We start from the raw sequence: 27104 nt of genomic DNA, 5'->3' as shown, positions 1-27104 counted from the left end.
CTCAGGAATTCTATTTTAGATTGGATCTCACGTTTTTTCGTCCTTCTTGCCAATAAGGACCCCGCTCTATCCCCCATAGCATAAAATGTCGATCTATTTTTTTTAAGATTATGTTCGTATTTTTGCAGGAGTAGGGATCTTAGTTGGAATCTATGGGTTACAATTTCTTTAGTCAAGTTAGGGGTTGCTTTGGCTTTATTCAGGGATTCAAGGTGATGAATACGGGTTAATATATATTTAATATCTGCGTCTTTTTTCCGTTTTTGGATGGAGGCTAGTTTTATGAGCTGCCCCCTGACTACTGCTTTATGAGCAGCCCACAGGGTCTCGTCAGAAATTTCCCCATTATTATTAAGTTTGAAATATTCTGTTAACACTGACTCTACTTCATCATGTACCTTCTGCCTACCAAGCAAGCTAGTATTCAGTCTCCACCTGGGGGAATTTTGAACATTAAAGCTACCCTGAACAGACAAAGAGATCGGCGCATGATCTGTCCAAGTGATTAAACCAATATCAGCTGCAACACAATTACTTATAGATTTGCTGTCGACCAAAAAGAAATCAATTCTACTGTACGAGCGATGCCTGGAAGAGAAGAATGTATAGTCTCTTTCTGATGCATGTAAATATCTCCAGATGTCATGAAAATGGAATTCATTGATGAGATGCTTAAGTTCCTTAGCATGTGAGATGTTGCTGTTGGAGCAATCCATGGAGCGTATAACAGGTATATTAAAATCTCCACAGATGATTTCCGCCCCTGTGGCAGTATCTTTGAATGCTTGGAAAAATTTCCTAGCAAACGTCAATTGTGATGAATTTGGGGAGTAGACCGTTGCCAAGGTATAAGGGACACTGTTGATATAACAAGACAAAATAATATATCTTCCATCCGCTCCATAACTGACATTTATCAATTTAAAGGCCACTGAGTTCTTTATTAAAATGGCCACTCCTCCTCTTTTTGAGTCATTAGCAAAAAAGGCGTGTTGAAACCTGGGATGAAGTAGCCGTTTATTATCTGTGGAAAGAAGGTGGGTCTCCTGAATGCACGCTATATCACAGTTAGATGCCATCACCTCTCTCCACATCATTGACCTTTTTGCTGGGGAGTTGAGTCCGTTCACATTAATAGACAATATCTTAATTCTCATATTGGAGCCGCAGGGGGGGTTTGAATTCCTAGGAACGCCATCAGGGATGAGAGGGGTTAGACCAACAAGGAATTGAAAGAAATTTCCGAAAAAAATTAAGGAACATTTGTGAGAAGAGGAACAAAAACAAAAAAGTTCCATCAACACCGGTTTGCCCCGAGTAGGGTGACCGGAGTATAACCGCTTGCCATAGGCGAGAACATCAGGGGGGCTACGTGACATCCCGTGTCACAGGAGCAGAGACAGCAGGTGCCATAAGCAGGAAGGAGTCCCAGCTAAGTTGCTGACCATTCAGGGTTAATCCTGTTTGGAGAGCCTCTTTGATTCTCCCGCCCACCAGGGTTTGGTGGGTGGGCTATTCCCCAGTCATCCAGCAATTTGCCCAGCCGAGAAGGAGAATGACATATGTAAGTGCCTCCGTCTTTGAAAATTATCATCCTCACCGGAAAACCCCACTTGTACTTGATGTCTTGATCTCTAAGGAGTTTAGAAAGGTGGGCGAATTCTCTTCTTTTATTAAGAGTTGTAGCAGAAAGATCTGGGAAGATTTTTAGTCCCATGAAAGTGTCTGGCAGGGCTGGACTTTCCCTCAGTGTGTACAGCACAGCTTCTTTTGTTTTATAGAAATGAAGTCTAGCCAGGACATCTTTAGGCAGAGCTGGATCTATGCCTTTGGATTTAGGGACTCTATGAATTCTGTCCACTATCAGGTCTCTGGCGTCCCATCCAGGAAGTATAAGCTGCAGACACTTGTGGAAGTATTCATGGAGGTCTTTATCTGCTACAGATGAGGGAATCCCTCTGATTTTTAGGTTATTTCTTCGGGATCTGTCCTCTATATCACTGATTTTAAGTTTTAGTGCCTCCACCTCCTTTTCCAAAGCTGTGTTAGCATCTATCAGATTGTTATGTGGTGTTGCAAATTCAGCCATTTTAGTTTCTACATGCCCTGTGCGATCACCCAGAGACCTGATTTCTTCCTTCAGCTCTCTGACTATTTCTCTGAGATCACCCTGTAGGGAAGCCCTCAGCGTTTTCAGCAGAGATTGCATTGTTTCCTCTGTCAGAGGAATGCCTGTATTGCCTCTCACGCAGTCTGTATCTCCTTGTGAGGAGTGGGAAGACGCTGAGTGGGAAGCCAGCGCCATCTTGCTTGGTGAGGAGACTTCCCTATCCCGGGGGTAGAAGTCTGTCAGCTTGGCTGGAGTGCCAGTTTTTTTAGGTCTCAACTTAGGCATCGCTAAGGGCTGGGGTTACTCACACCTCCTGTAGCTGGTAATCCTGCTATCTGTGAGCTGATAAGAGCTGGTTTATCCTGCTGAAGCACAGAGCTCTCCTTTCAAGCAGCCATCGCCATCAGCGTGCAGGCCACGCCCCCCTCGACATTTAGCAAAATATTGATCAATATATTGAGCCACCCCGCCACGCCAAGGCAATCTCATATGGGGGGGTCCTACTCTACATTTTTATTATTCACTGTGCCATTGCGGCCTCCTAAATGTTTTAAAAGCAAGACCATATCAAATGCAATCCATACCTGAAGCATATCTGCATCACTCCCGTGCAGCCAGATGGAGCAGGTGCAGATGAAGGCCAACCAGGTCTGAACACAGACATCTCAGGTTTGACCTCCACACACTGCCTGACCAGCAAACACAGATGAAGGGCAATACAGGCTCAGACATGGATGCAAAAATAAATAAAGCCTGGGGCAGGGCGTGGCTGCCGTGAGTGTGCACAGCAGCCTAGATCAATCACAATAAACACAGAAAAGATGGCGAACATGACCCAGCGTGCACGGCAACAGTGGTGGTCAGCCACAAAACCAATTTGCATTTGATATGGTCTTGCTTTTAAAACATTTAGGAGGCCGCAATGGCACAGTGAATAATAAAAATGTAGAGTAGGACCCCCCATATGAGATTGCCTTGGCGTGGCGGGGTGGCCCAATATATTGATCAATATTTTGCTAAATGTCTCATTTTGAATGCAGTAAGATATGTGCATATGCACCTCATGTTATGCGTTCTGACCACTGGCAGTGCTGGCTCTTCTCTCTTTTTACCGCGTGTGTATGGGGTATGCGGAGCGGAGCCGTGTGTGAACGGAGTGGAGCCAAGTGTGTACAAGGCATACAAAGCAGGCTTTTCCCATGGACACAGGAGTACACAGCGGAGCCCCGAGGAGCATTTTAAAACTCGCACATGACGTTCCACCGGAAGTGATGTGCTGGAAGGTGACCGGAAATGAGATAATTTCTTGAGGAGATTGTGACGGAACCAGGAATGCTTCAGATCCATCACCATGTCCTCCAACAGTGCAGACAGCAGGATCGCCTTGGAATCAGGGATGCCGGCCATGTGAGCGGATCATGATATGTCCTGCACCGAGAGGCTCAGGTGGGCATTACAATGGGAGCCGGGCTGCTATAGTATCTTTATAAAATCTTTCTTTATTTCTTTCTCTCTGTTTTTTTCTTTCTCTGTTATTTCTTTCTCATTCTCTGTTCTGTCGTTCCCTCATTTTCTTTCTCTCTCTCTGTTCTTTCTCGCTCTAATCTTTATTTTTTTCTCTCTGTTCTTTCTTTCCCCTCTTTCTTTTTCATTCCTTTCTTTCTTTCTCTCTGTTCTTTCTTTACTTCTTTCTTTCTCTCTCTCTGTTCTTTCTCTGTCTCTCTCTGTTCTTTCTTTCCCTTCTTTCTCTCTCTGTTCTTTCTTCTTTTTCTCTGTTCTTTCTTTCTCTCTCGCTCTCCTTTCTTTCTTTCTCTCTCTCTGCGCACGCCGCAGTCTTTGTCCCTCTTTCCCTTCTTCAAATGTTGGGAGGCATGATAGGGGCGGCTATGACCAGGGGGTCTGGTTGCCCAATGGATAGCAGTTCTGCCAGGAATTCTGTCACCGTGCGTACAAAAGCTTTGAGAGGAGTACTGCAACTAAAAGCAATAAATAGGACTGAGCTGAAATACTGGGCACCGCTGTGACTACATGTTATATAGTGTAATCTCCTCTCACTTCTTGTAACCTACAAGTGTACAAAGATATTTTATAGTCAACATGTGACTAATGGGTCAGTGTAACTTCAAATGCCAGGGCTGAATTTTAGTCCCAGTCCGGCCCTGGTAGCTCCAATGGTCCACAATAAATGAGTGCATTTACAGTTTAACCCCTTCATTTTGGAGCCCTTTTTAGTTTTTGAGTTTCTGTTTTTCGCTCCCTTTTTTCCAGAGCCATAACTTTTCTATTTTTCTGTGAAAATGGTCATGTGAGGGCTTGTTTTTTGCAGGATGAGTTGTACTTTTGAATGACAACATTGGTTTTACCATATTGTGTACTAAAAAAGGGAAAACAAATTCCAAGAGTGATGAAATTGCAAAAAAAGTGGAATGCCACAACTATTTTTTGGATTTTTTTTCACCATGTTCACCAAATGCTAAAACTGACTTGCCATTATGATTCTCCAGGTCATTACGAGTTCATAGACACCAAACATGTCTAAGTTCTTTTTTATTTAAGTGATGAAAAAAAAATCCAACAAAGTTTGTTAAAGAAAAAAAATTGCATCATTTTCCGAGACCCATAGCGTCTCCTGTTTTCTTAATCTCAGGTTGGGTGAGGGCTTAGTTTTTGCGTGCCGAGCTGACGTTTTTAATGATACCATTTTGGTGCAGATAAGATATTTTGATCGCCCGTTATTGCATTTTAATGCAATGTTGTGGCAAGCAAAAAAATTTAATTCTGGCATTTTGACTTTTTGTCTTGTTACGCCGTTTAGTGATTGGGTTAATTGTTTTTTTATATTGATAGATCGGGCGATTCTGAATGCGGCGATACTAAATATGTGTATGTTTGTTTTTTTATTGCTTTATTCTGAATGGGTCGAAAGGGGGGTGATGTGAACTTTTATATTTTTTAATATTTTTAAAAACTTTTTTTTTTACTTTTGGCATGCTTCAATAGTTTTCATGGGAAACTAGAAGCTTTCATAACCCGATTGGCTGTGCTACATACAGGCGATGATCAGGTAGCCTGTATGTAGAGAATTGCTGACTTGCTATGAGTGCCGACCACCGGACGGCGCTCATAGCAATCCGGTAGTGACAACCATAGAGGTCTGCAGGAGACCTCTGATTGTAAAGCCCACCCATCGGTGACCCACGATCACAATTGCCAGAAGCATGCGTTAAATGCCAGTGTCATAGTTTGACAGCAGCATTTAACGGGTTAACAGCCGAGGGTGGATCACAATTCCATCCGCGGCTGTTTCTGGCACATGTCAGCTGTTCAAAACAGTTGACATGTGCAGGAAAAACTGCGGGCTCAACGCTGGAGCCCACAAAAAAGGGGGGAGACACGATATGCACTGTACTAGTACGGCGCATGTCGTGGAGGTTTTAATGTTGGAGCTCTCCCATCATACATACGTTGTGGTTGTGGATGTAACTTTTTGTATTCGGTCTTTATTTACATTCCAAAGTTTGTTAAAAAAAAAAATTGCGCCATCTTCCGAGACCCATAGCGTCTCCATTGTTTGTGATTTGGGGTCGGGTGAGGGCTTATTTTTTGCGGGACGAGCTGACATTTTTAATGATACGTCTTTTGTGCAGATATGTTCTTTTGATCGCCCGTTATTGCGTTTTAATGCAATGTCACAGCAACCAAAAAAAACGTAATTCTGGCGTTTTGATTTTTTTTCTTGCTACACCGTTTAGCGATCGGGTTAATCCTTTTTTTTATTGATAGATCGGGCGATTCTGAAAGCGGCGATACCTAATATGTGTATGTGTGATTTTTTTTTAATTGTTTTATTTTGAATGGGGTGAAAGGGGGGTGATTTAAACATATTTTTTTTGTTTTTTTCAAATTTTTTAAAACAATTTTTTTTTTATTTTGGCATGCTTCAATAGCCTCCATGGGAGGCTAGAAGCATCCCATACTTGATTGGATCTGCTACATATAGGCAATAAGCAGATTGCCTACATGTAACTGAATTACTGCATTGCTATGAGCGCCAACCATCGGGTGGCGCTCATAGTAATGCGGCATCAACAAATATAGATGTCTCCAGGAGACCGCTGGTTGTTATGCCAACGCATCGCTGACCCCCGATCACATGGCGGGGGTCAGCGATGTGCGCATTTCCGGTTAAATGCCGCTGTCAGCATTTGACTGCGGCGTTTAACTAGTTAATAGGTGCAGGTGGATCGCGATTCCACCTGCGCCTATTGCGGGCACATGTCAGCTGTTCAAAACAGCTGACATGTCCCGGCTTTGATGCGGGCTCACCGCCGAAGCCCACATCAGAGCTGGGGAGACGTCCAATGACAGGCTATGTCCGTCATTGGACGTTAAGGGGTTAAGAGCACTGCCTGTAGAATGAATAAGGCGGCGCCTGGTGAAAGAAACAAATGTCGCAGGAGCAGTTCCCAGAGAGGATATAGATAGAACTAGGAGGAGAAAAAACGTGCAATAGGGTTTTATCCTATGGAGATAAAGTTGTTAAATAAGGTAATGCTAACCTGATTTAGTTGTGTATGCACAATAATTCCATGGCTTATAAATCCAGCTGCTGCTGGTCCAAGGGGTCATCAGACCGAGTAATCACAGATAAGGAGAATTTGTGAATAATCTGCGCTGTTGGTATCACATATAATAGATCCAAGTCCAGACAGAAAGTATTTACCGTTTTTCCTTTATTGAGTCAACGCATTTCGAAGTGCTACAGACTTCTTCATCATGACAAGAAAGCCATAGTTTACACCATTTGTAGAAGCCCTAATATTTCAAACTGGCAGAAAACCAGAGCAGTAGAAATCCCGATAAAGTGACTCCATCTTAGAAATTATAACCCTCAATGAATTCATGTATAGGAGCGGTGAATATTTTGACTCCACAAACACTTTCTAGAAATTAGCACTCAGTGGATGTTGAACAGTGAAAATTGCACATTTGCCATTTTATTAGCCAACATTTAGTGCTCAGATTGTGCTCCGGGAAACGCACACCGTAAATTAAGTGGGTTCTTCTCACTTTAATAATGACAAATACAGGGATGCTGATGTGGTTTGAGCACACTGCAAGGTTCAGAAGCTAGGGGGAAGACTTGACTTTGGGAGAGTAGAATTTGCTGGATTGGTTTATGGAAGCCATGTAGCTTTTTAAGAGCCTTTAACCCACTAATTATGTGGAAACCTCTATTTTTCCACTTACAGATGATGGACCTTATTGGGGACTTATTTTTTGATGGATGAGTAGAAGTTTTTCTTGGTATTATTTTCGCCTACATAACATTGTTTGGTGGCTTTTTATTCCATATTTGGGAGGCGGAATGAACAAACAGTTGAGCACCACGCTCTACTGGTTCATCCTATGTCATTGTCTTGGTGAATGATTCAATATTATTAATCCCTTCACAACCCAGCCTATTTTGACCTTAATGACCAGGCCATATTTTGCAATTCTGACCAGTGTCCCTTTATGAGGTAATAACTCAGGAACCCTTCAACAGATCCTAGCGATTCTGAGATTGTTTTTTCGTGACATATTAGGCTTCATGATAGTGGTAAATTTAGGTCGATAATTTTTGCGTTTATTTGTGAAAAAATCGGAAATTTGGCGAAAATTTTGAAAATTTCACAATTTTCAAGTTTTGAATTTTAATTCCGTTAAACCAGAGAGTTTTGTGACACAAAATAGTTAATAAATAACATTTCCCACATGTCTACTTTACATCAGCACAATTTTGGGAAAAAACATATTTTTGTTAGGGAGTTATAAGGGTTCAAAGTTTATCAGCAATTTGTCATTTTTCCAGCAAAATTTACAAAACCATTTTTTTAGTGACCACATCACATTTGAAGTTCCTTTAAGGGGCCTACATGACAGAAAACACCCAAAAGTGACACCATTCCAAAAACTGCACCCCTCAAGCTACTCAAAACTACATTCAAGAAGATTATTCACCCTTCAAGTGCTTCACAGGAACTAAAGCAACGTGGAAGGAAAAAATTGACATTTTAATTTTTCCAACAAAAATGTTCTTTAAGCCTCAATTTTTTTATTTTCACATGGGCAACAGGATAAAATGGATCCTGAAATTTGTTGGGCAATTTCTCCTGAGTACACCAATACCTCATATGTGGTCATAAACCACTGTTTGGGCGCACGGCAGGACTCGGAAGGGAAAGAGCACTATTTGACTTTTTGAATGGAAAATTAGCTCCAATCGTTAGCGGGCACCATGTCGCATATGGAGAGCCCCTGTGTGCCTAAACATTGGAGCTCCCCCACAAGTGACCCCATTTTGGAAACTAGGCCCCCCAAGGAACTTATCTAGATGTGTGGTGAGCACTTTGAACCCCCAAGTGCTTCACAGAAGTTTATAATGCAGAGCTGTGAAAATAAAAAATCCGTTTTTTCTCAAAAATTATTTTTTAGCCTGCAATTTTTTATTTTCCCAAAGGTAACAGGAGAAATTAGACCCCCAGAGCTGTTGTGCAATTTGTCCTGAGTATGCTGATACCCCATATGTAGGAGTAAACCACTGTTTGGGCGCATGCCAGAGATTAGAAGGGAAGGAGCACTGTTTGACTTTTTCAAAGCAGAATTGGCTGAAATCAATGGTGGCGCCATGTCGCGCTTGGAGACCCCCTGATGTGCCTAAACAGTGGAAAACCCCCAATTCTAACTCGAACCCTAACACATCCCTAACCCTATCTCAACCCTAACCATAAGCCTAGTCACAACCCTAACCCCAACACACCCCTAACCCTAATCCCAACCATAACCCTAAACAAATTGGCTGGAATCACGTCCTCGTGGTGGTGAGTCTGTGCCTCTAGGGGAGGAAGAGTGGGAGGAATAGAGAAAAATGGGGTCCTCTCCCTCACTATCAGCTTCAGAGGTAATAATGGCATATGAATCCTCAGCTGAGTACACCCTTTGTGACTGGGATGAGCTGGACATTGTGTGTGTGGTGTGTGCGCGTGTGTAAAAAGTGTAAATAAAAAAGCTAAACTTTATTATAGTGTGCTTAATGTAACTTTCTACTACAGGAGGGGGCTCTCAGGCACCGGGGGGAAGGAGTGGGCTGTCAGTTGCAGTGGGTCAGGAGGGCGCTGAGGAGATGCAGGTGCCAGCAGCACCGGGGGGTGATCACTGGGGCAGGGGGGGATCACCGAGGCAGAGGGGTGAGCACCGGGGCAGGGGGGTGAACACTGGGACACAGGGGTGATCACCAGCGAGGGGAGGGGGTGATCACCAGGGCAGGAAGGGGGTGATCACTGGTGCAGGGAGGGGGTGAACACTGGAGCAGGGAGGGGGTGAACACTGGGGCAGGAAGTAGGTAATCATTGGGGCGGGGGGCTGAACACCAGGGCAGGGGGGTGGAGGGCAGCACAGAGGGGAGCATACCGGAAGACTGTTTCACTTTCAACAGCCAATCATAGCGATTGTAGCCACGGGGGGCATTGCCACCCCCCCTGTGGTCAACTGCAGTGCCTCACGTACCTGCAGGTTGGGTGACATTTCAGACCCGCAGGAACGCGATCTCGCCATGATGTCTATGTGGCGTCACAGGTCGGGAAGGCACCATTTTTCATGACGCCTACGTGGCTTCACAGGTCGGGAAGGGGTTAAATAAACTGTCCATAAAAATGGCAAGTTAAGTAGAAATGTTCAAAAATTGAAATTGCATGGATATTTTTTAATTGTTTTTATTCTTGGCAGATGACTGTAACAGGAGATCAGAGGGACAGCTGACATCTTCAATTTTTAAATCAGATGATCTAAAGATCTTACAGAATACAATGGAAGTGAATGCGATTACCCCAGATATAACATCATCCCATCACTGCAAAGATGTATCATCTGATCCATTAAAACAGGTCCTGTCTTTGGATTCTTTACCGTCTATTAAGGACAATCAAAGTCACAAATTAAGCATTAAAACAAAAATAGCTCCTAAAGCAAAGGAGCCATTTTCACTTTCAGAATGTGGAAATCGATTTCCCCTTGAAAAGTCCTTTTTTAAACATCTAAAAATTCGCACAGAAGAGAATAGATTTTCTTGTTCCAAGTGTGGGAAACGTTTTAACCAGAATTCAGATCTTGTTAGTCACCAGAGAACTCACACAGGGGAGAAGCCATTTTCATGTTCAGAATGTGGAAAATGTTTTGTGATGAAATTTTCTCTTCTCAGTCACCATAGAATTCACACAGGGGAGAAGCCATTTTCATGTTCAGAATGTGGAAAATGTTTTACAGATAAATCAAATTTTATCAGACATCAAAGAACTCACACAGGGGAGAAGCCTTTTTCATGTTCAGAATGTGGGAAATGTTTTAACCAGAAATCAGATGTTGTTATACACGAAAGAACACACACAGGGGAGAAGCCTTTTTCATGTTCAGAATGTGGGAAATGTTTTGTGAAGAAATTATCTCTTCTTAGTCATCAGAGAACCCACACAGGTGAGAAGCCCTTTTCCTGTTCAGAATGTGGGAAATGTTTTAAATGGAAAACAAATCTTGATAGCCACCAGAGAACCCACAGAGGGGAAAAGGCTTTTTCATGTTCAGAGTGTAAGAAATGTTTTACCCGGAAAGAGCATTTTGATAGCCACCAGAGAACCCACAGAGGGGAGAAGCCTTTTTCATGTTCAGAATGTGGGAAATGTTTTACAGATAAATCAAGTCTTGTCAAACATCACAGATCTCACACAGGGGAGAAGCCATTTTCATGTTCAGAATGTGGCAAATGTTTTACTGAGAAATCGAGTCTTATCAAGCATCACAGATCTCACACAGGGGAGAAGCCTTTTTCATGTTCAGAATGTGGGAAATGTTTTAACCAGAAATCAGATGTTGTTATACACCAGAGAACCCACACAGGGGAGAAGCCTTATTCATGTTCAGAATGTGGGAAATATTTTATCCAGAAGTGGATTCTTGTTAGACATCAAAGAACTCACAAAGGGGAGAGGCTTTTTTCATGTTCAGAATGTGGGAAATGTTTTATCCGGAAAGAGAATCTTGACAGCCATGAGAAAACCCACAGAAGGGAGAAGCTTTTTTCATGTTCAGAATGTGCAAAATGTTTTACAAGGAAATCAAATCTTATCAAACATCAGAGAATCCACACAGGGGAGAAGCCATTTTCATGTTCAGAATGTGGCAAATGTTTTACAGAGAAATCAACTCTTAACAAACATCAGAGGACTCACACTGGGAAAAAACCTTTTTCATGTTCAGAATGTGGGAAATGTTTTACAGAGAAGTCAAGTCTTATTAAACATCAGAGGACTCACACAGGGGAGAAGCCATTTTCATGTTCAGAGTGTGAAATGTGTTTTAACCAGAAATCAGAGTTTTTTAAGCACCAGAGAATCCACACAGGGGAGAAGCTTTTTTCATGTTCAGAATGTGGGAAATGTTTTACAGAGAAATCAAATCTTATCAAACATCAAAGAACTCACACAGGGGAGAAGCCATTTTCATGTTCAGAATGTGGGAAATGTTTTACAGAGAAATCAAGTCTTATTAAACATCAGAGGACTCACACAGGGGAGAAGCCTTTTTCATGTTCAGAATGTGGCAAATGTTTTAAACAGAAATCATATGTTGCTATACACCAGAGAACCCACACAGGAGAGAAGCCTTTTTCATGTTCAGAATGAGGAAAATGTTTTAACCAGAAATCAGATTTTGTTAAGCACCAGTGAACCCACAAAGGCGAGAAGCCTTATTCGTGTTCAGAATGTGGGAAAAGTTTTATACAGAAATCAAATCTTATCGCGCATAAGAAAATTCACATTAAGGGTAAGCTTGTTTAGAGTGTGGGAGATTTTTTAACTTGAAATCATATCCTGTTAGACAGACACCAGAGCAGTCACAGAAGGGAGAAGCCTTTTTCATGTTCAGAATGTGTCAAATGTTTTAACCAGAAAGCGCATCTTGATAGCCACCAAGAAACCCACAAAGGGAAGAACGCCGCAACTACACCCAACATATTAGAAAAGCCATATCTGCAACATCTAAAAACACCAATTCGGACCTAGCTTCCTAATTGGCAATTGAGGGGTTTCTAATACCTCCTGAAGAACCAGAGAGGAGGCTGCATGACACTGTCAACAAGGGGAAAGGAAAGTGTGAAGTAGCATGCAACAACCCTACGTGAAAAACTAAAAGACATTCATATAGGGCAAAGACATCAAGCTAAGGAGAACCAAAAATAAAAAGAACAAGTATAACCTCCTACAAACCAAAGAGTGGTAGGAGGAAAGGGAAAAGGTGCGGAGGGGATCTAAAAGACTCATTACAAGAATACATCTGGATTTTACCAAGCAAGGTAAACCCCTTAGATGAAGTAGAGAAGTGACTCAGAGTCACACTTTAACTTCTGAATATTGTTTTAAAAATGTGGATCCTAAAGCTGGATCATGTGATGTGGCCTTATAAGTGACTAATAGAGGGGTGACAATACATTGGGATCACATCTCTCTTTTTATGCAACCTAAAGCCTTGTTTGCTTATGCGGCTTCTGCTTGACATTAAGTACTGCTGCTCTCTTTACTTGTAATCAGAATACCCAAGTCCTTCTCCTGTTCTGTAGTCCTGAGTATGCTTCCATTTAATGTATATGCAGCAGTAGGATAACTCTGACCTACGTACATTACTCTACAGGGTGGGCCATTTATATAGATACACCTGGGTGTGCCGACTTCAAAATGGCCGCCATGGTCACCTGTTGTGAATTCTCTCTCTGGCTTCCCTCTGGTGATTACTGAAGGTAGTGGAGCTGGTCAGATTGACAGAGGGGTTGCGAGTTCTCTTTCTGGGCTCCCTCTGTTGGTTACTGGAGGTAGTGGAGCTGATCTGATTGACAGAGGCTTGCCACCTGATAATGAGGAAGATGACTGGAGATCTGTGGTTTCAGATTGTGATTTAAGACTCCCTCTATCCCTGCTGGTGATTTTCTTCCTGTCCCTCCTGAGGTCTGATGTCTCCTGCTCTGTCCCTGCATGTTCAGCTAAGTTGTTCATTTGCTACACTGTTTGCCTTTGATCTGATTTTGTCTATCTCTCTTTGTGCGGGTCAGCCAGCTCCGGCTGGGGCTGTGCTGAATCACCGCCCATATGTTACTACTTGTGCCAGTTTGTTTTGTCCCCTGTTATATTGGTCTCTTTTTGCTTGCTTTCAGAATATACCAGAGTGCTGATATAGTGGGGGTGAAGTCGTGCGACTTCAGTGTTTTTGTGCATCAGACGTGTTGGACTTTTGCAGGGTTTTTTGCGTGATTGCAGACAGTGTCTTTCCTGTCCTGTCTAGTCAGTGTGGGCCCCATCGTTTGCTCAGTCTATTTCTCTGCCTGCGTTTGTGTTTTCATCTTGTCTCACTGACAGTATATGTTTGGGGGCTATCTATTCCTTTGAGGTCTGCTCCGGGGCAGTTTAGATTTCCCCTTTCTTGCTTAAGGCTTAGATAGCTCTCTGGCTGTGCCGAGGCATCTAGGATCATCGTAGGCACGCTCCACGGCTGCTGCTAGTTGTGTGGACAGGATCAGGGGTCTGCATTCCGCTTAGTTACCAACCTCTCTGGTTTTCTGTGGCTTAGCCTGGGCCTGCTATCCTCCTCGGTGACCCATTCATAACAGTCACCATCCATCTTGAAAAGTTTTTCCTCTCCCATATACTAATGTTGCCACAAACAATAAGATGTCACCAACCATTCCCATTTAATTTAGGTGTATCCATATAAATGCCCACGCAGGTCTAACCTTATAAATGGTCCACCCTGTACATTTATCAGTATTTAATCTCTTTTGCCAAGTGTTTGCCCATTCAGACATCTTATTAAGATCATTTTATAATATTGTACTGCCCAAGTCAGTTTTTAATAACCTACATAGTTTGGTGTCGTCAACAAAGACTTTTACTCCTGAGGAAGCTACACTGCTGTGGCGTAACGCGTGGGATCCATGACTCTCTCCCTCTTCCCACTTCATATTGAGGGTTGCATTCCTCGTGGTTCTTATGACTAATTTATATTTAACACTTTGATAAGGGATTTATATCTTACCCACCTATGTTACGCTGGGTTCTTATTATCCTTACAGGGACCTCGGTGAATTTTACATTTAAGTCAAACTGCACTATTGCTTATCTGGGCCTTCGGGGAACCCTTGTTTATTGGAGTTACATTTTTGTGTGCACTTTTGCTATTTTCGGAGTCAGTCTTTATTATGTTGTTTATTATGACATGGTGATTGTGCTTTGTTATAAAATATATTCCCCTACCTTCTTGTCTGCTTTTAATTGCTTTTATACTCATTCCTGTGTATGTTTTGGTATCAGTAAAGTATCATTTTCATTTTTTTGGACATCCCAGCTTATATTGTTTTACTTTATGTTATTGGTGCCTGATATTTGCCTAGTCTTCCTTTAATCATTGTCAGCAACGGCTGACCCTTTACTCTCAAACCCATCCAGAAGGTCATTAATAAAGAGATTCAAAAAGTGGTCCTAGCACAGATCCCTGCGGTCTCCCACTGCTACCAGTACAGATCCCTTCAGTCCCAACTGCTCCTAGCACAGATCCCTGTGGTCCTCACTGCTCCCAGTATAGATCTCTGAGGTTGCCACTGCTCCCAGTAAAGATCCCTGTGGTCCCCACTGCTCCCAGTACAGATCCCTGTTGTCCCCACTGCTCCCAGTACAGATCCCTGCGGTCCGCACTGCTCCCAGTAAAGATCCCTGCAGTCCCTACTGCTCCCAGTACAGATCCCTGTGGTCCCCACTGCTCCTAGTGCAGATCCCTGCGGTCCCCACTACTCAAGTACAGATCCCTGCAGTTCCCACTGCTCCCAGTACAGATCCCTTCAGTCCCCACTGCTCCTAGCAAAGATCCCTGTGGTCCCTACTGCTCCCAGTATAGATCTCTGAGGTCGCCACTGCTCCCAGTACAGATCCCTGTGGTCCCCACTGCTCCCAGTACAGATCCCTGCAGTCCCTACTGCTCCCAGTACAGATCCCTGTGGTCCCCACTGCTCCTAGCACAGATCCCTGCGGTCCCCACTGCTCCCAGTACAGATCCTTGTGGTCCCCACTGCTCCTAGTGCAGATCCCTGCGGTCCCCACTAAAGTACAGATCCCTGCAGTTCCCACTGCTCCCAGTACAGATCCCTTCAGTCCCCACTGCTCCTAGCAAAGATCCCTGTGGTCCCTACTGCTCCCAGTATAGATCTCTGAGGTCGCCACTGCTCCCAGTACAGATCCCTGTGGTCCCCACTGCTCCCAGTGCAGATCCCTGTTGTCCCCACTGCTCAAGTACAGATCCATGTGGTCCCCACTGCTGCCAGTACAGATCCCTGTGGTCCCCACTGCTCCCAGTGCAGATCGCTGCGGTCCCCACTGCTCAAGTACAGATCCATGTGGTCCCCCCTGCTCCTAGTACAGATCCCTGCGGTCCCCACTGCTCCCAGTACAGATCCCTGCAGTCCCTACTGATCCCAGTACAGATCCCTGTGGTCCCCACTGCTCCTAGCACAGATCCCTGCGGTCCCCACTGCTCCCAGTACAGATCCCTGTGGTCCCCACTGCTCCTAGTGCAGATCCCTGTGGTCCCCACTAAAGTACAGATCCGTGCAGTTCCCACTGCTCCCAGTACAGATCCCTTCAGTCCCCACTGCTCCTAGCACAGATCCCTGTGGTCCCTACTGCTCCCAGTATAGATCCCTGTGGTCCCCACTGCTCCCAGTGCAGATCCCTGCGGTCCCCACTGCTCAAGTACAGATCCATGTGGTCTCCACTGCTCTCAGTACAGATCCCTGCGGTCCCCACTGCTCAAGTACAGATCCATGTGGTCCCCCCTGCTCCTAGTACAGATCCCTGCGGTCCCCACTGCTCCCAGTGCAGATCCCTGCGATCCCCACTGCTAAAGTACAGATCCATGTGGTCCCCCCTGCTCCTAGTACAGATCCCTGCAGTCCCCACTGCTGACTATATCCCATTTAGAGAACGTACCATTTATTACCCCTCATTGTTGTCATTTAGCCAATTCCTGACCCATCTGCATAAAATTTCCCCCAGTCCTGGCTTCTGGAGATTCATTATAAGGCTGTTATATCGTACAGCATCAAATGCCTTTGCAAAGTCCAGGTAGACTGTGAGCCCTTGCGGGCAGGGTCCCCTCTCCTTATGTACTTGTGTGTCCCTTGTCTTACACATGTTTATTATACTTGTCTATATTTCCCCTTTTCACATGTAAAGCGCCATGGAATAAATGGCGCTATATAAATGCATAATATTAATCAGCCGCATTACCTACATCCATATCTGCTCTTACCTCCTCATAGAAACCCAACATGTTAGTTAGACAAGACCTATCTTTAACAAGTCCATGCTGGTTGTCAGTTATTATATTATCTTCAATATATCTCTGCAAGTCATCTCTTATGATTCCCTCAAAAACTTTGCACACTACTGATGTCAGACTTGCCGGACGGTAGTTGCATTGATCTGATCCACCTTAACTTTCTTAAATATCGGCACCACCTCAGCCTCCTTCCATCTTCATAGAAAGAAGGGGGGGTTTATACAGAAATTCCGCATAGAAGGTGAGTAAAATGGTGAATCCAGACACACACACGGGTTTGCGTTTTTTATTTATCTCAGTGTTTTGAAGTATACAAACATCTTCAAGACAAAAGAAAAAGTTTGTATACTTCAAAACTCATAGATAAATAAAAAAAACGTAAACTCGTTTGTGTGTGCCTGGATTCACCATTTTCCCTACCAACAATGCAGAATTTTGACAAATCCCTCTTCCTTTTTCTATGTGGAATTTCTGGTCTCAGGACCCATGAACCTGCAGCAGCTGGGAATCTATGCCTTAATATCGTTGTGTGAACACAGCCTTACCTGGTTAGCATAAGCTTAATTTTACCTTTACTGTCAAGCCAGCTAAGACCCTATTGCACTTTTTTCTGCTCATTAGTTATCGTCCAATTCTTTGGCACCAACCCTACAACCTATACACATGCGGAAACATTCCATTATAACAGCCAGAACCAAAGGTGACGTGCAGTTCAATGTATAGAATGTTGGGAAAATGCCATTAGAGTGCTGTCCCATTAGTTATTTATATGATAATTTCAGGTGCCAATTAAAGCAGCGCATGGGTATTGCTGCACGCAACATTATTTGTTTCCGCCTGCTACCATCATAGCAGTGCAAGTGAGTCCAGTAAATCAAACCCAGTGATGTCATAGATACGTGCATCGCATAATCGATGACCAGACAGAGCAGAAAGGCATCAGAACCCACATTGGCTGCCATTTTTAAGAAGTCTGCTGGAAGAGACCATCTGTAAGTCAATATTTCCAGCATAAAAGGCATGGAATCGCATCGCAAGAAAAAAACAGAGGGGAACGAACGAGGAGGGGACAAACTGAAAGCTATTATTAGTTGCCTATCCATTGGATTATATGTAAATAAAATTGTATAAAGTGTTAAGTATCAGAGTCAGTGAATAAAAGTTAATAATATGTACATATATTATGTTAAGAACTTGTGTAATTATTGCAGATAATACGTAAATGAACAAATACTAACAGTGTGACCTGTGTCAGGAGAAAGGGAGAAATAATACTGTATATACTCGTGTATAAGCCAACCCGTGTATAAGCTGACCCCCCTAATTTTGCCACAAAAAACTTGGAAAACTTATTGACTCGTGTATAAGCCTAGGGTGGAAAATGCAGCAGCTACTGGTAAATTTCAAAAATATAAATAAATACCAATAAAAGTAAAATTAATTGAGACATCAGTAGGTTAAATGTTTTTGAATATCCATATTGAATCAGGAGCCCCATATAATGCTCCATACAGTCCATGATGGACCCCATAAGATGCTCCATACAAAACACACCCCATATAATGCTGCACAAAGGGTAATAATACCCCCATAAGATTCTCCAAGGAATAATATGCCCCATATAATGCTCCATAAAGGTTATGGCCCCATAAAATGCTCCATAGATTATGCCCCATAAGATGCTCTATAGATTATTCCCCCATGAGATGCTCCATAGATTATGCCCCCATATGCTGCCCCATAAGATGCTCCTTAGATTATGCCCCCATGTGCTGCCCCATAGAATATGCCCACATATGCTGCTCCATAGAATATACCCCCATATACTGCTCCATAGAATATGCCCCCATATGCTGCCCCCATAGAATATGCCTCCATATGCTGCTCCATAGAATATGCCCCCATATGCTGCTCCATAGAATATGCCCCCATATATCATGCCCCCATATGCTGCCCCATATATTATGCTCCCATATGCTGCTGCAAAAAATGCCATACTCACCTCTCCTGCTCAGGACCCGGCACCTGAGATCTTCACCTGTCCGGGGTCCATCGCTGCTCACCACTGTCTGCACATCCTCTGTCAGTGACTGTTCAGCCAGCAGAGGGGACGGCGCGCACTAACCACATCATCGCGCCCCCTGCTGGCTAAACGTCACGGACACAGGAAGCAGCAGACAGCGTGAGCAGCGATGGACCGGGGACAGGTGAATATCCTGGCGCGGTCTCTGCAGCATCACTTCTCCACTGTCTCCCTTCCTGCCTTCAGCAGTCACATGATACCCCTCATTACACTCATGAATTTGCGCATATTCATGAGTTTAATGAGCGGTACCACGTGACCGCTAAAGGCAGGAAGGGAGACCTGAAGAGAGAAGCTGGGGGCTGCAGAGACCGCGCCAGGGAGTCAGTATGATCTCTGACATCCCCACTCCCCTTCCGACCCCCAGGTATATGACTCGTGTATAAGACGAGAGAGAGGGGGACTTTCAGCCCAAAAAAATGGGCTGAAAATCTCGTCTTATACACGAGTATATAAGGTAAGTAGAAAAATAATAAAATGAAATGTGTGAAAATAAAAAAAAATATTAAAATAAAAATGAATGAAAAATAAAAAGTGGAATTAGAAGTACAAGTGAGTCTACGTAGATGAAATACATCTGTGAATTACTGAGCTCAATTCCCTCAATATCCGTGGATGAATGCCATCTGACCAGGAGATTTGTCAATGTTTAATTTGACACAGGTGTACTTATTGTATTATACTAGTTATGTCAGGGCTCATCCCACTGAACGCCCGCTCTCCTTTTACCGTGGGCACAATACTACTCAGGTCAACACGGTAAGGGTAAAACCGTTTGGCAATACTTTATTGAACCAGAAAACAGGCAAATAGCACATAGAACAATCCCAGCAAAATACCCAAGATGGTGCAAAATTACTGAGTGTCACCCTTACGCTGACTCGCCATGATTAAAACCAGCTGCAACTTCCAGGGCTGACTACGCCCACCTGTAGCACGATCAGAGAGGAGGTAAGGACAAGGTTAGCAAGCAGACAGTCCATTAAGGTACAAGGCCAGGTAACCGGAGGGTCACAACCTGGCTTCTCTGAACATCTACATGGAGCCAGTTGACCGGTAGATCCCAATCCTGGCTTCCTCAAACATATCCATGAGACTCAGGTGACTGGAGGGTCTAGATCCTAACTTGCCCAAATGTATCCATGGGTTCAGTGATGGTTAATGGAACAGATCTATATTCCTTCAGCTGGAGTCGTGGTCCCTTAAGCTGGCATCCTGTAGAATGTCAAATCTGTGTCCCTCGTGATGGAATTATGATGTTCTGGCAGCTGTCTTGTGGAGTGTTCCTGGCTGTGGTTTCTCTAGAGATCTCTAGATATCTGTGTGTCTCTAGATCTCTTGGATGTCTTGTTCCAGAGGTATATCCCATTTTATAGTTCACAACTGTTGTCCTTCAAGCCATCATCCAAAGGTCAAGGGGAATGGGTGATGAGGGTAGCCTGTGTTGTTTGATTATTTATAGTTTATGCTTCAATGTTTGCAAGTCAATAAACAGGCTGGCCTGGACTATATGTAATAAACATATTAACAAACATCATTGATCAGTGACCCTGCTTCCATGTCTTGCAAAGATAACTACAATAACTATTGGAACTGATATAAGAGGCAAATAACAACCATTCATCAATTTAGAAACATCAAATTAACCTACAAGAAGTGTCAACATTTCAGACTCTTGACCAACTGAAGAAAGAAACACATAAATTCAAAAGTCAAAATATAGATAACATTCTATGCCTCCTGGCTTACTGTAAATAAATGGATAATTAAGATTAAATGCTGTGTCGTCACATTCCTGAGTTACCATGACATCGTCCCAGTCTACATCATTAAGCTCTTTCCTTAATTTGTTGAAATAAATTTTCCTAAAGTTCCAGGTTTTTGCATTTCTCATCTGAAATTTTTATTGAACTGTTTCCCGTCAGGGACTCCAACTTACCCATCATGTTACAGGTATATCTTCCAGGCCACTTGCCTACCTGAATATCAGCCATGTCCATCAGCATCTGCCTGGCCGTATATAAGCCGGGCCACCTGCCATGCCAATCAGGAAATCTGCCTTCTATTGTGGTAGTCCTGTGCATGTAATCCGCTCTTGCCCAGAAAAACCAGGAAACTCCAGAGTCTAGGGTCTGCTGGAGAGGCTACCCTGGGCTAGAATCACCCTTGTCCATTGCTGACTCTGTATCCGTTTCCTGTGGCAACATCCATCTTGTTGAGTCAGCCTACCTGGACTCTGGTTCTGAAAATAATCTAATCAAACATTGTGGAGAGAGATAAAATCCAGATCCATTGGATCCATTGGTGGTTTCATCTGTGGATGGAAAAACTTTCTGAAACCATTTTTTTTTTGTTACTGAGCCTGTGAAACTTCAGGTAGAAATGCTACATGGAGAAGATTCCTCTTATGTGCTGTCAGGTCTGTCTCACCCTGTGCTTCTAGGACTGTTATGGCTGCAAAAACACGAGTCTGTCTTGGATTGCTAATGTCATGGAAATTGATTGATATAGATTTATATCTCTGTGTGTGCTGCAGCCTGTCCTAATTAGACAGAGTCTAATTAAGCGCTCAACAGGAAAGAAGACACCCTACACACGTTGTTAACAGCATCTCTTTCCAGCAGAACTCTGCTGGTTTATTGAATATACATGGTTTTATCAGTTCGTACAGAAAGGAGTGGTTACTCATCAACATAAAGGCTGAACTTCTAATCTAATTGGTCAGTTTAAATACATGAACATATATGGATGTCCGACATGGGGTGACTTAAACATCATATGATTTACTGTCCATAGTCTTGCAATGTCAGCAAGACTCCAATATCGGCTTGGAACATCTGTTGTTACTTCCTCTTCTGTATGTCTGGGAGAAATGTCACAAGACAATGCTATCATGGAATAACATCAGCTCCCCAGACTGGCTCATGGGGTGTAGCAAGTCATTTCCAACAACTGGTTACAAAGTTAAAGCTGTGAATATGAGTATATGGAGTATATATGAGTACGAGTATATATGAGTATATAGCCTATAGCAGGCAAGTAAAATCTATATATATACATAAATATATATATTTCTATAACACTAATCCAAACAAGTACTACGTTAGGGACAAGAGTGCCACGCCATTTGTCTAGTACCCATTCGTCGTGCTCGACCTCCAGCCTCTACATCTATTTTACCTGGCTTGCCTTTTGCATGTTGGACATATGCTGATGTCTTCGACAAAAAGGAGGATGAAATGCTGCCACCTCATAGACCGTCCGACTGTCCAATCAATCTTTTTTTAGGCGAATATCCTACACATGGTTGAATCTACCGGCTGTCATAGGCTGAGACCTGAGCAATGTCCAAGTATATTAAAGAGAATCTAGCCAGGGCCTTTGTCCAAAAGTCACCCTCACCTGGCGGAGCTGGATTCTTCTTCGTGAATAAAAAGGATGGCTCATTTCGACCCTGTATTTATTATAGGGGACTCAACCAAATAACGATCAAGAAGAAATATCCTCTGCCTCTCATCTGTGATCTGTTTGATCTTCCTAAATGTTCCAGAGTCTTCATGAAACTCGACCTGGGGGCGTATAACCTGATTCGAATTTTCAAGGGAGATGAATGAAAGACAGCCTTAAACACCCACAATAGCCATTATGATTATCATGGTATGCCATTTGGGCACTGTATTGCAGTCTTCCAAGAACTGGTGAACATCACCTTCCTGAACATTCTCTACACCCATGTTGTAGTTTACCTGGATGACATCTTAGTGTTTTCTACCAAATTGCTTATACACAGGAGGGATATTTGCCATGTTCTGCCGAGATTAAAGAAAAACCATCTGTTCTCAAAGTATCAAAAGTGTGTTTTCGAGCAGACATCTCTTCTGTTTCTTGGAACAATAAGAAGTTATTTCTGGAGGTGGATGATTCTTCCTCAGGGGTCAGAGCCGTTCTTACCCAGAAGTCTTCCGGTTGTATTGAGATCAGATAGACAAATTATTTGGTGGGACTGGGGAAAACCAAGCTGTCAAGGTACACATTGGTACCAATGACAAATTTAGAGGGAAGTGGAAGGTCCTTAAACATGATTACAGGGAATTATTATTATTATTTATTATTATTATAGCCAGGGCCGCCATCAGGGCATTACTGCCCTGACTGGCGTATGGGTCCCGGTGGGCAGAGGGAGCCCGGAGCTTCGCCGCTGGACCGCGGCCAGGTAAGAAGAGCTTGTGTTTTTTTTTTCTTTTTATTTATTGAGAGCGGCGATCCGGGGGGCCCGGGGCAGATGGCAGAATGCTGGACACTATGGGGACAGAATGCTGATGACGATGGGGCAGAATGCTGGTGACGATGGGGGCAGAATGCCGGTGACGATGGGGCAGAATGCTGGATACTAGGGGGGCAGAATGCTGGACACAATGGGGCAGAATGCTGGACACGATGGGGCAGAATGCTGGTGACGATGGGGCAGAATGCTGGACACGATGGGGAAGAATGCTGGACACGATGGGGCAGAATGCTGGTGACGATGGGGCAGAATGGTGGTAACAATGGGGGCAGAATGCTCGACACGATGGGGCAGAATGCTGGACACTATGGGGGCAGAATGCTGGACACGATGGGGCAGAATGCTGGGCACGATGGAGGCAGAATGCTGGTGACGATGGGGCAGATTGCTGGACACGATGGGGGCAGAATGCTGGTGATGATGGGACAGAATGCTGGGCATGATGGGGCAGAATCATGGGCATGATGGGGCAGAATGCTGGACACTATGGGGGCAGAATGCTGGTGACAATGGGGCAGAATGCTGGGCACAATGGGGCATATTGCTGGACACGATGGAACAGATTGCTGGTCATGATGGGGGCAGAATGCTGGGCATGATGGGGCAGAATTCTGGACACGATGGGGGCAGAAAGCTGGTGACGATGGGACAGAATGCTGGACACGAAGGGACAGAATGCTGGACATGATGGGGCAGAATGCTGGACATGATGGGGGCAGAATGCTGGACATGATGGGGGCAGAATGCTGGACACGAGGGGGGCAGAATGCTGGACACGATGGGGGCAGAATGTGACAGACACAGGAAGGGGCAGAATGAGATACGGGGCATGATTGGAGACACGGTGCAGAATGGAGATACGGGGCATGATTGGAGACACGGGGTAGGATCAAAGACATGGGGACATGTCAGGAGACACTGGGGGCAGGATTGGAGACAGATGGGGCAGGGTTAGAGACAGATCGTTCAGGATCATGGGGCAGGATGGATACGATGGAGACAGATGGGGCAGGATGGGGAGATCATATGGGGCAGAATGGATACTCATGAGTGTGGGATGGGAGAACGTATGGCTGAAGCCAGGAATGAGGCACACGGGGACTAGGATAGGGGATATTATTACCACAGGGTCTAATTAAGGGATATTATTACTGTAGTGATGTATTTATTTTATTTTTTTGAGTATACTGTTTTAAATGGGGGGGCGGTACTGTTACTGTGTAGAGCGACACTATGTCACCTTTTTTTCTTCATGTGATGTAATGTAGAAGTTGGGAAAAATAAGTAATGTCTTCTGCAAGCGGAGCTCTAGGTAACTGTGTTATTTCCTGCAGAGACGAGCCCTGGCTGGAAGACGTGATGGCGATCTGTGCTGGATGAAAGATGAAAAACAAAGATGAAGGACTTCATCTAGAGACGTCACTGGTGAGTTAGTGTGTTACCTGTACATTGACACTATACACTGTATAGAGGCCCTGTGTATAATGTCATTGATCACTGTATTACCTATACACAGACACTGCACACTAAGTACAGATCTCCTTTGTATAATTTCACTTATGGTGATAGAACCATTACTGATCAGTATTGTAGTATTCAGTCACTGTGGTGGTAATATGTGGTCTGGTCATGGTGCGGTGGTATTTGTTCCTTGTATGTGATATTCGGTCACTGTGGTGGTAATATGTGGTCTGGTCATGGTCTGGCGGTATTTGTTCCTTCTGTGTGGTATTATAGGTCACTATGTGGTCTGAACATGGTGCGGTGGTATTTTTCCCTTGTATGTGATTTTATTGGTCATTTTAAAAATTGAAAAATTAAAAAATACCTAAATTGTATCACATAGTTTAACAAATATTTAATAGGTTACAGTAGATTAGTGCACGGCCAAAAGAGTCTACCGTGTTATGGTGGCGGCTTAAAAAATCTTTTGGCCAAAACAAAAGCTGCTGGCTATATGTGTAATCTGGTGATGGGAACTGTTAATGTGTGATTGGTGAGAAGTGGAGTTTTTCCAAGAGAGAGCGGTGGGACTTTGGACAGTACGAGGGGTGGAGGCGGGGCTGGGGTGGAGTCTGGGCGGAGTCTCAAGGGGGCCCCGAAAATTTTACCAGTATGGGGCCCCGAAATTCATAGTGGCAGCCCTTATTATAGCGCTATTTATTCCATGGTGCTTTACATGTGAGGAGGGGTATACATAATACATACAAGTACAGTAATCTTAATACAAGTCACGACTGGCACAGGATGAGAGAGGACCCTGCCCACGAGGGCTTACAATCTACAAGGGATGGGTGAAGATACAGTAGGCGAGGGTAGAGCTTGTCGTGCAGCGGTTTGGTGGATCGGTGGTTACTGCAGGTTGTAGGCTTGTCGGAAGAGGTAGGTCTTCAGGTTCTTTTTGAGGGTTTCCGTGGTAGGCGAGAGTCTGATATATTGTGGTAGAAAGTTCCAGAGTAGGGGGGATGCGCGGGAGAAATCTTGTATGCGATTGTGGGAAGAGGAGATAAGAGGGGAGTACAGAAGGAGATCTTGTGAGGATCAGAGGTTTCATGCCGGTAAGTACCGGGAGAAGGGGTCACAGATGTATGGAGGACTCAGGTTGTGGATGGCTTTGTATGTCATGGTTAGGGTTTTGAACTGGAGTCTTTGGGTAATGGGAAGCCAGTGCAGGGATTGACAGAGGGGAGAGGCCGGGGAATAGCGGGGGGACAGGTTGATTAGTCGGGCAGCAGAGTTTAGAATAGATTGGAGGGGTGCGAGAGTGCTAGAGAGGAGGCCACAGAGCAGGAGGTTGCAGTAGTCAAGGCAGGAGATGATGAAGGCATGGACTAGGGTTTTTGCAGATTCTTGGTTGAGGAATGTACGGATCCGTGAAATATTTCTGAGTTGAAGTCAGCAGGAAGTGGAAAGGGCTTGGATATGTGGTTTGAAAGAGAGATCAGTGTCAAGGATAACCACGAAGCAGCGAGCTTGTGGGACTGGAGAGAGTGGGCAGCCGTTTACTTTAATGGATATTAAGCATTAGAAATCTAGCAGAGAAGGATGAAATAGCAGACAGACATTGAGGGATTCTGCTTAGTAAGGAGGAGATATCTGGTCCAGAGATGTAGATCTGTGTGTCATCAGCATAGAGGTGATACTGAAAGCCATGAGATTCTATGAGCTGTCCGAGGTCGAAGGTGTAAATGGAGAAGAGCCAAGGCCCTAGGACTGAACCTTGCGGGACTCCGACGGATAGGGGGTGCAGTGAGGAGGTGGTGTGCGAGTGGGAGACGCTGAATGTCCGGTCTGTTAGGTATGACGCAATCCAAGATAGGGCCAAGTCTGTGATACCAAGAGATGAGAGGGTCTGTAGTGATAGGGAATGGTCCACTGTGTCAAAGGCAGAGGACAGGTCCAGGAGGAGGAAGACAGTGTAGTGTCGCTTGGCCTTGGCGGCCAGTAGGTCATTGGTGACCTTAGCTAGGGCAGTTTCAGTGGAGTGATGTGGCCGGAAGCCAGATTGTAATCAGTCATCAAGGGAGCAAGAAGAGGTGGGAGGACAGTTCAGGATGGATGTGTTCCAGTAGTTTTGAGGCATATGGGAGAAGTGATATAGGGCGATAGCTAGATACAGAGGATGGGTCAAGAGAGGGCTTTTTGAGGATAGGTGTGATTGAGGCATGTTTAAAGCTTGAGGGGAAAACACCAGTTGTTAGTGATAGGTTGAAGAGGTGGGTTAGGGTTGGGATGAAGACGGTGGTGAGGTTTGGGATGAAGTGGGATGGGGTCAAGGCAAATGCACCGGTAGTGAGATGTGATCTTGAGAGTAGAGTGGAGAGTCAATCTTCTGTAATGGTGGAGAAGTTGGTTTTGGAGGAGGAGGGCAGGGCAGTTAGGAGGAAGGGCACTGGGGGTTGATGACCAAAACTGTCTCTGATGTTATCAATCTTCTTGAAAAATGAGGCAAAGTCTTCAGCTGAGATGAGTGGGGCGGGAGGAGGTGCTGGGGGGCAGAGGAGAGAATTGAAGGTGTTGAATAACTGTGTAGGGTTGTGAGACAAGGAGGATATGAGAGATGCGAAGTAGATTTGTTTTAAGGTACTGTCACACTTAGCGATGCACCAGCGATCCCGACCAGCGATATGACGCGGTCAGGATCGCTGGTGCATCGCTAAGTGGTCGCTAGTGAGCTGCCACACAGGCAGATCTCACCAGCGACATTGCAGGGG

At 44.3% G+C, this 27104-nt stretch overlaps 1 protein-coding gene across 1 annotated transcript in view; it reads left to right on the top strand.

The window, feature by feature from the left end:
* Positions 1-27104, top strand: part of LOC141072982 (uncharacterized) — a 113817-nt gene that overhangs the window by 22116 nt on the left and 64597 nt on the right. Inside the window, 1 exon segment of the mRNA XM_073560248.1 lies at positions 9878-11976. Coding sequence (XP_073416349.1) covers positions 9878-11976 — 2099 coding nt within the window.

Source organism: Dendrobates tinctorius, unplaced genomic scaffold, assembly GCF_039654945.1.
Source record: "Dendrobates tinctorius isolate UK_male_01 unplaced genomic scaffold, ASM3965494v1 ptg000294l, whole genome shotgun sequence".
NCBI lineage: Eukaryota > Metazoa > Chordata > Amphibia > Anura > Dendrobatidae > Dendrobates > Dendrobates tinctorius.
The sequence above is the reverse complement of the archived record's forward strand: the minus strand, read 5'-3'. Positions and strand labels throughout refer to the sequence as shown.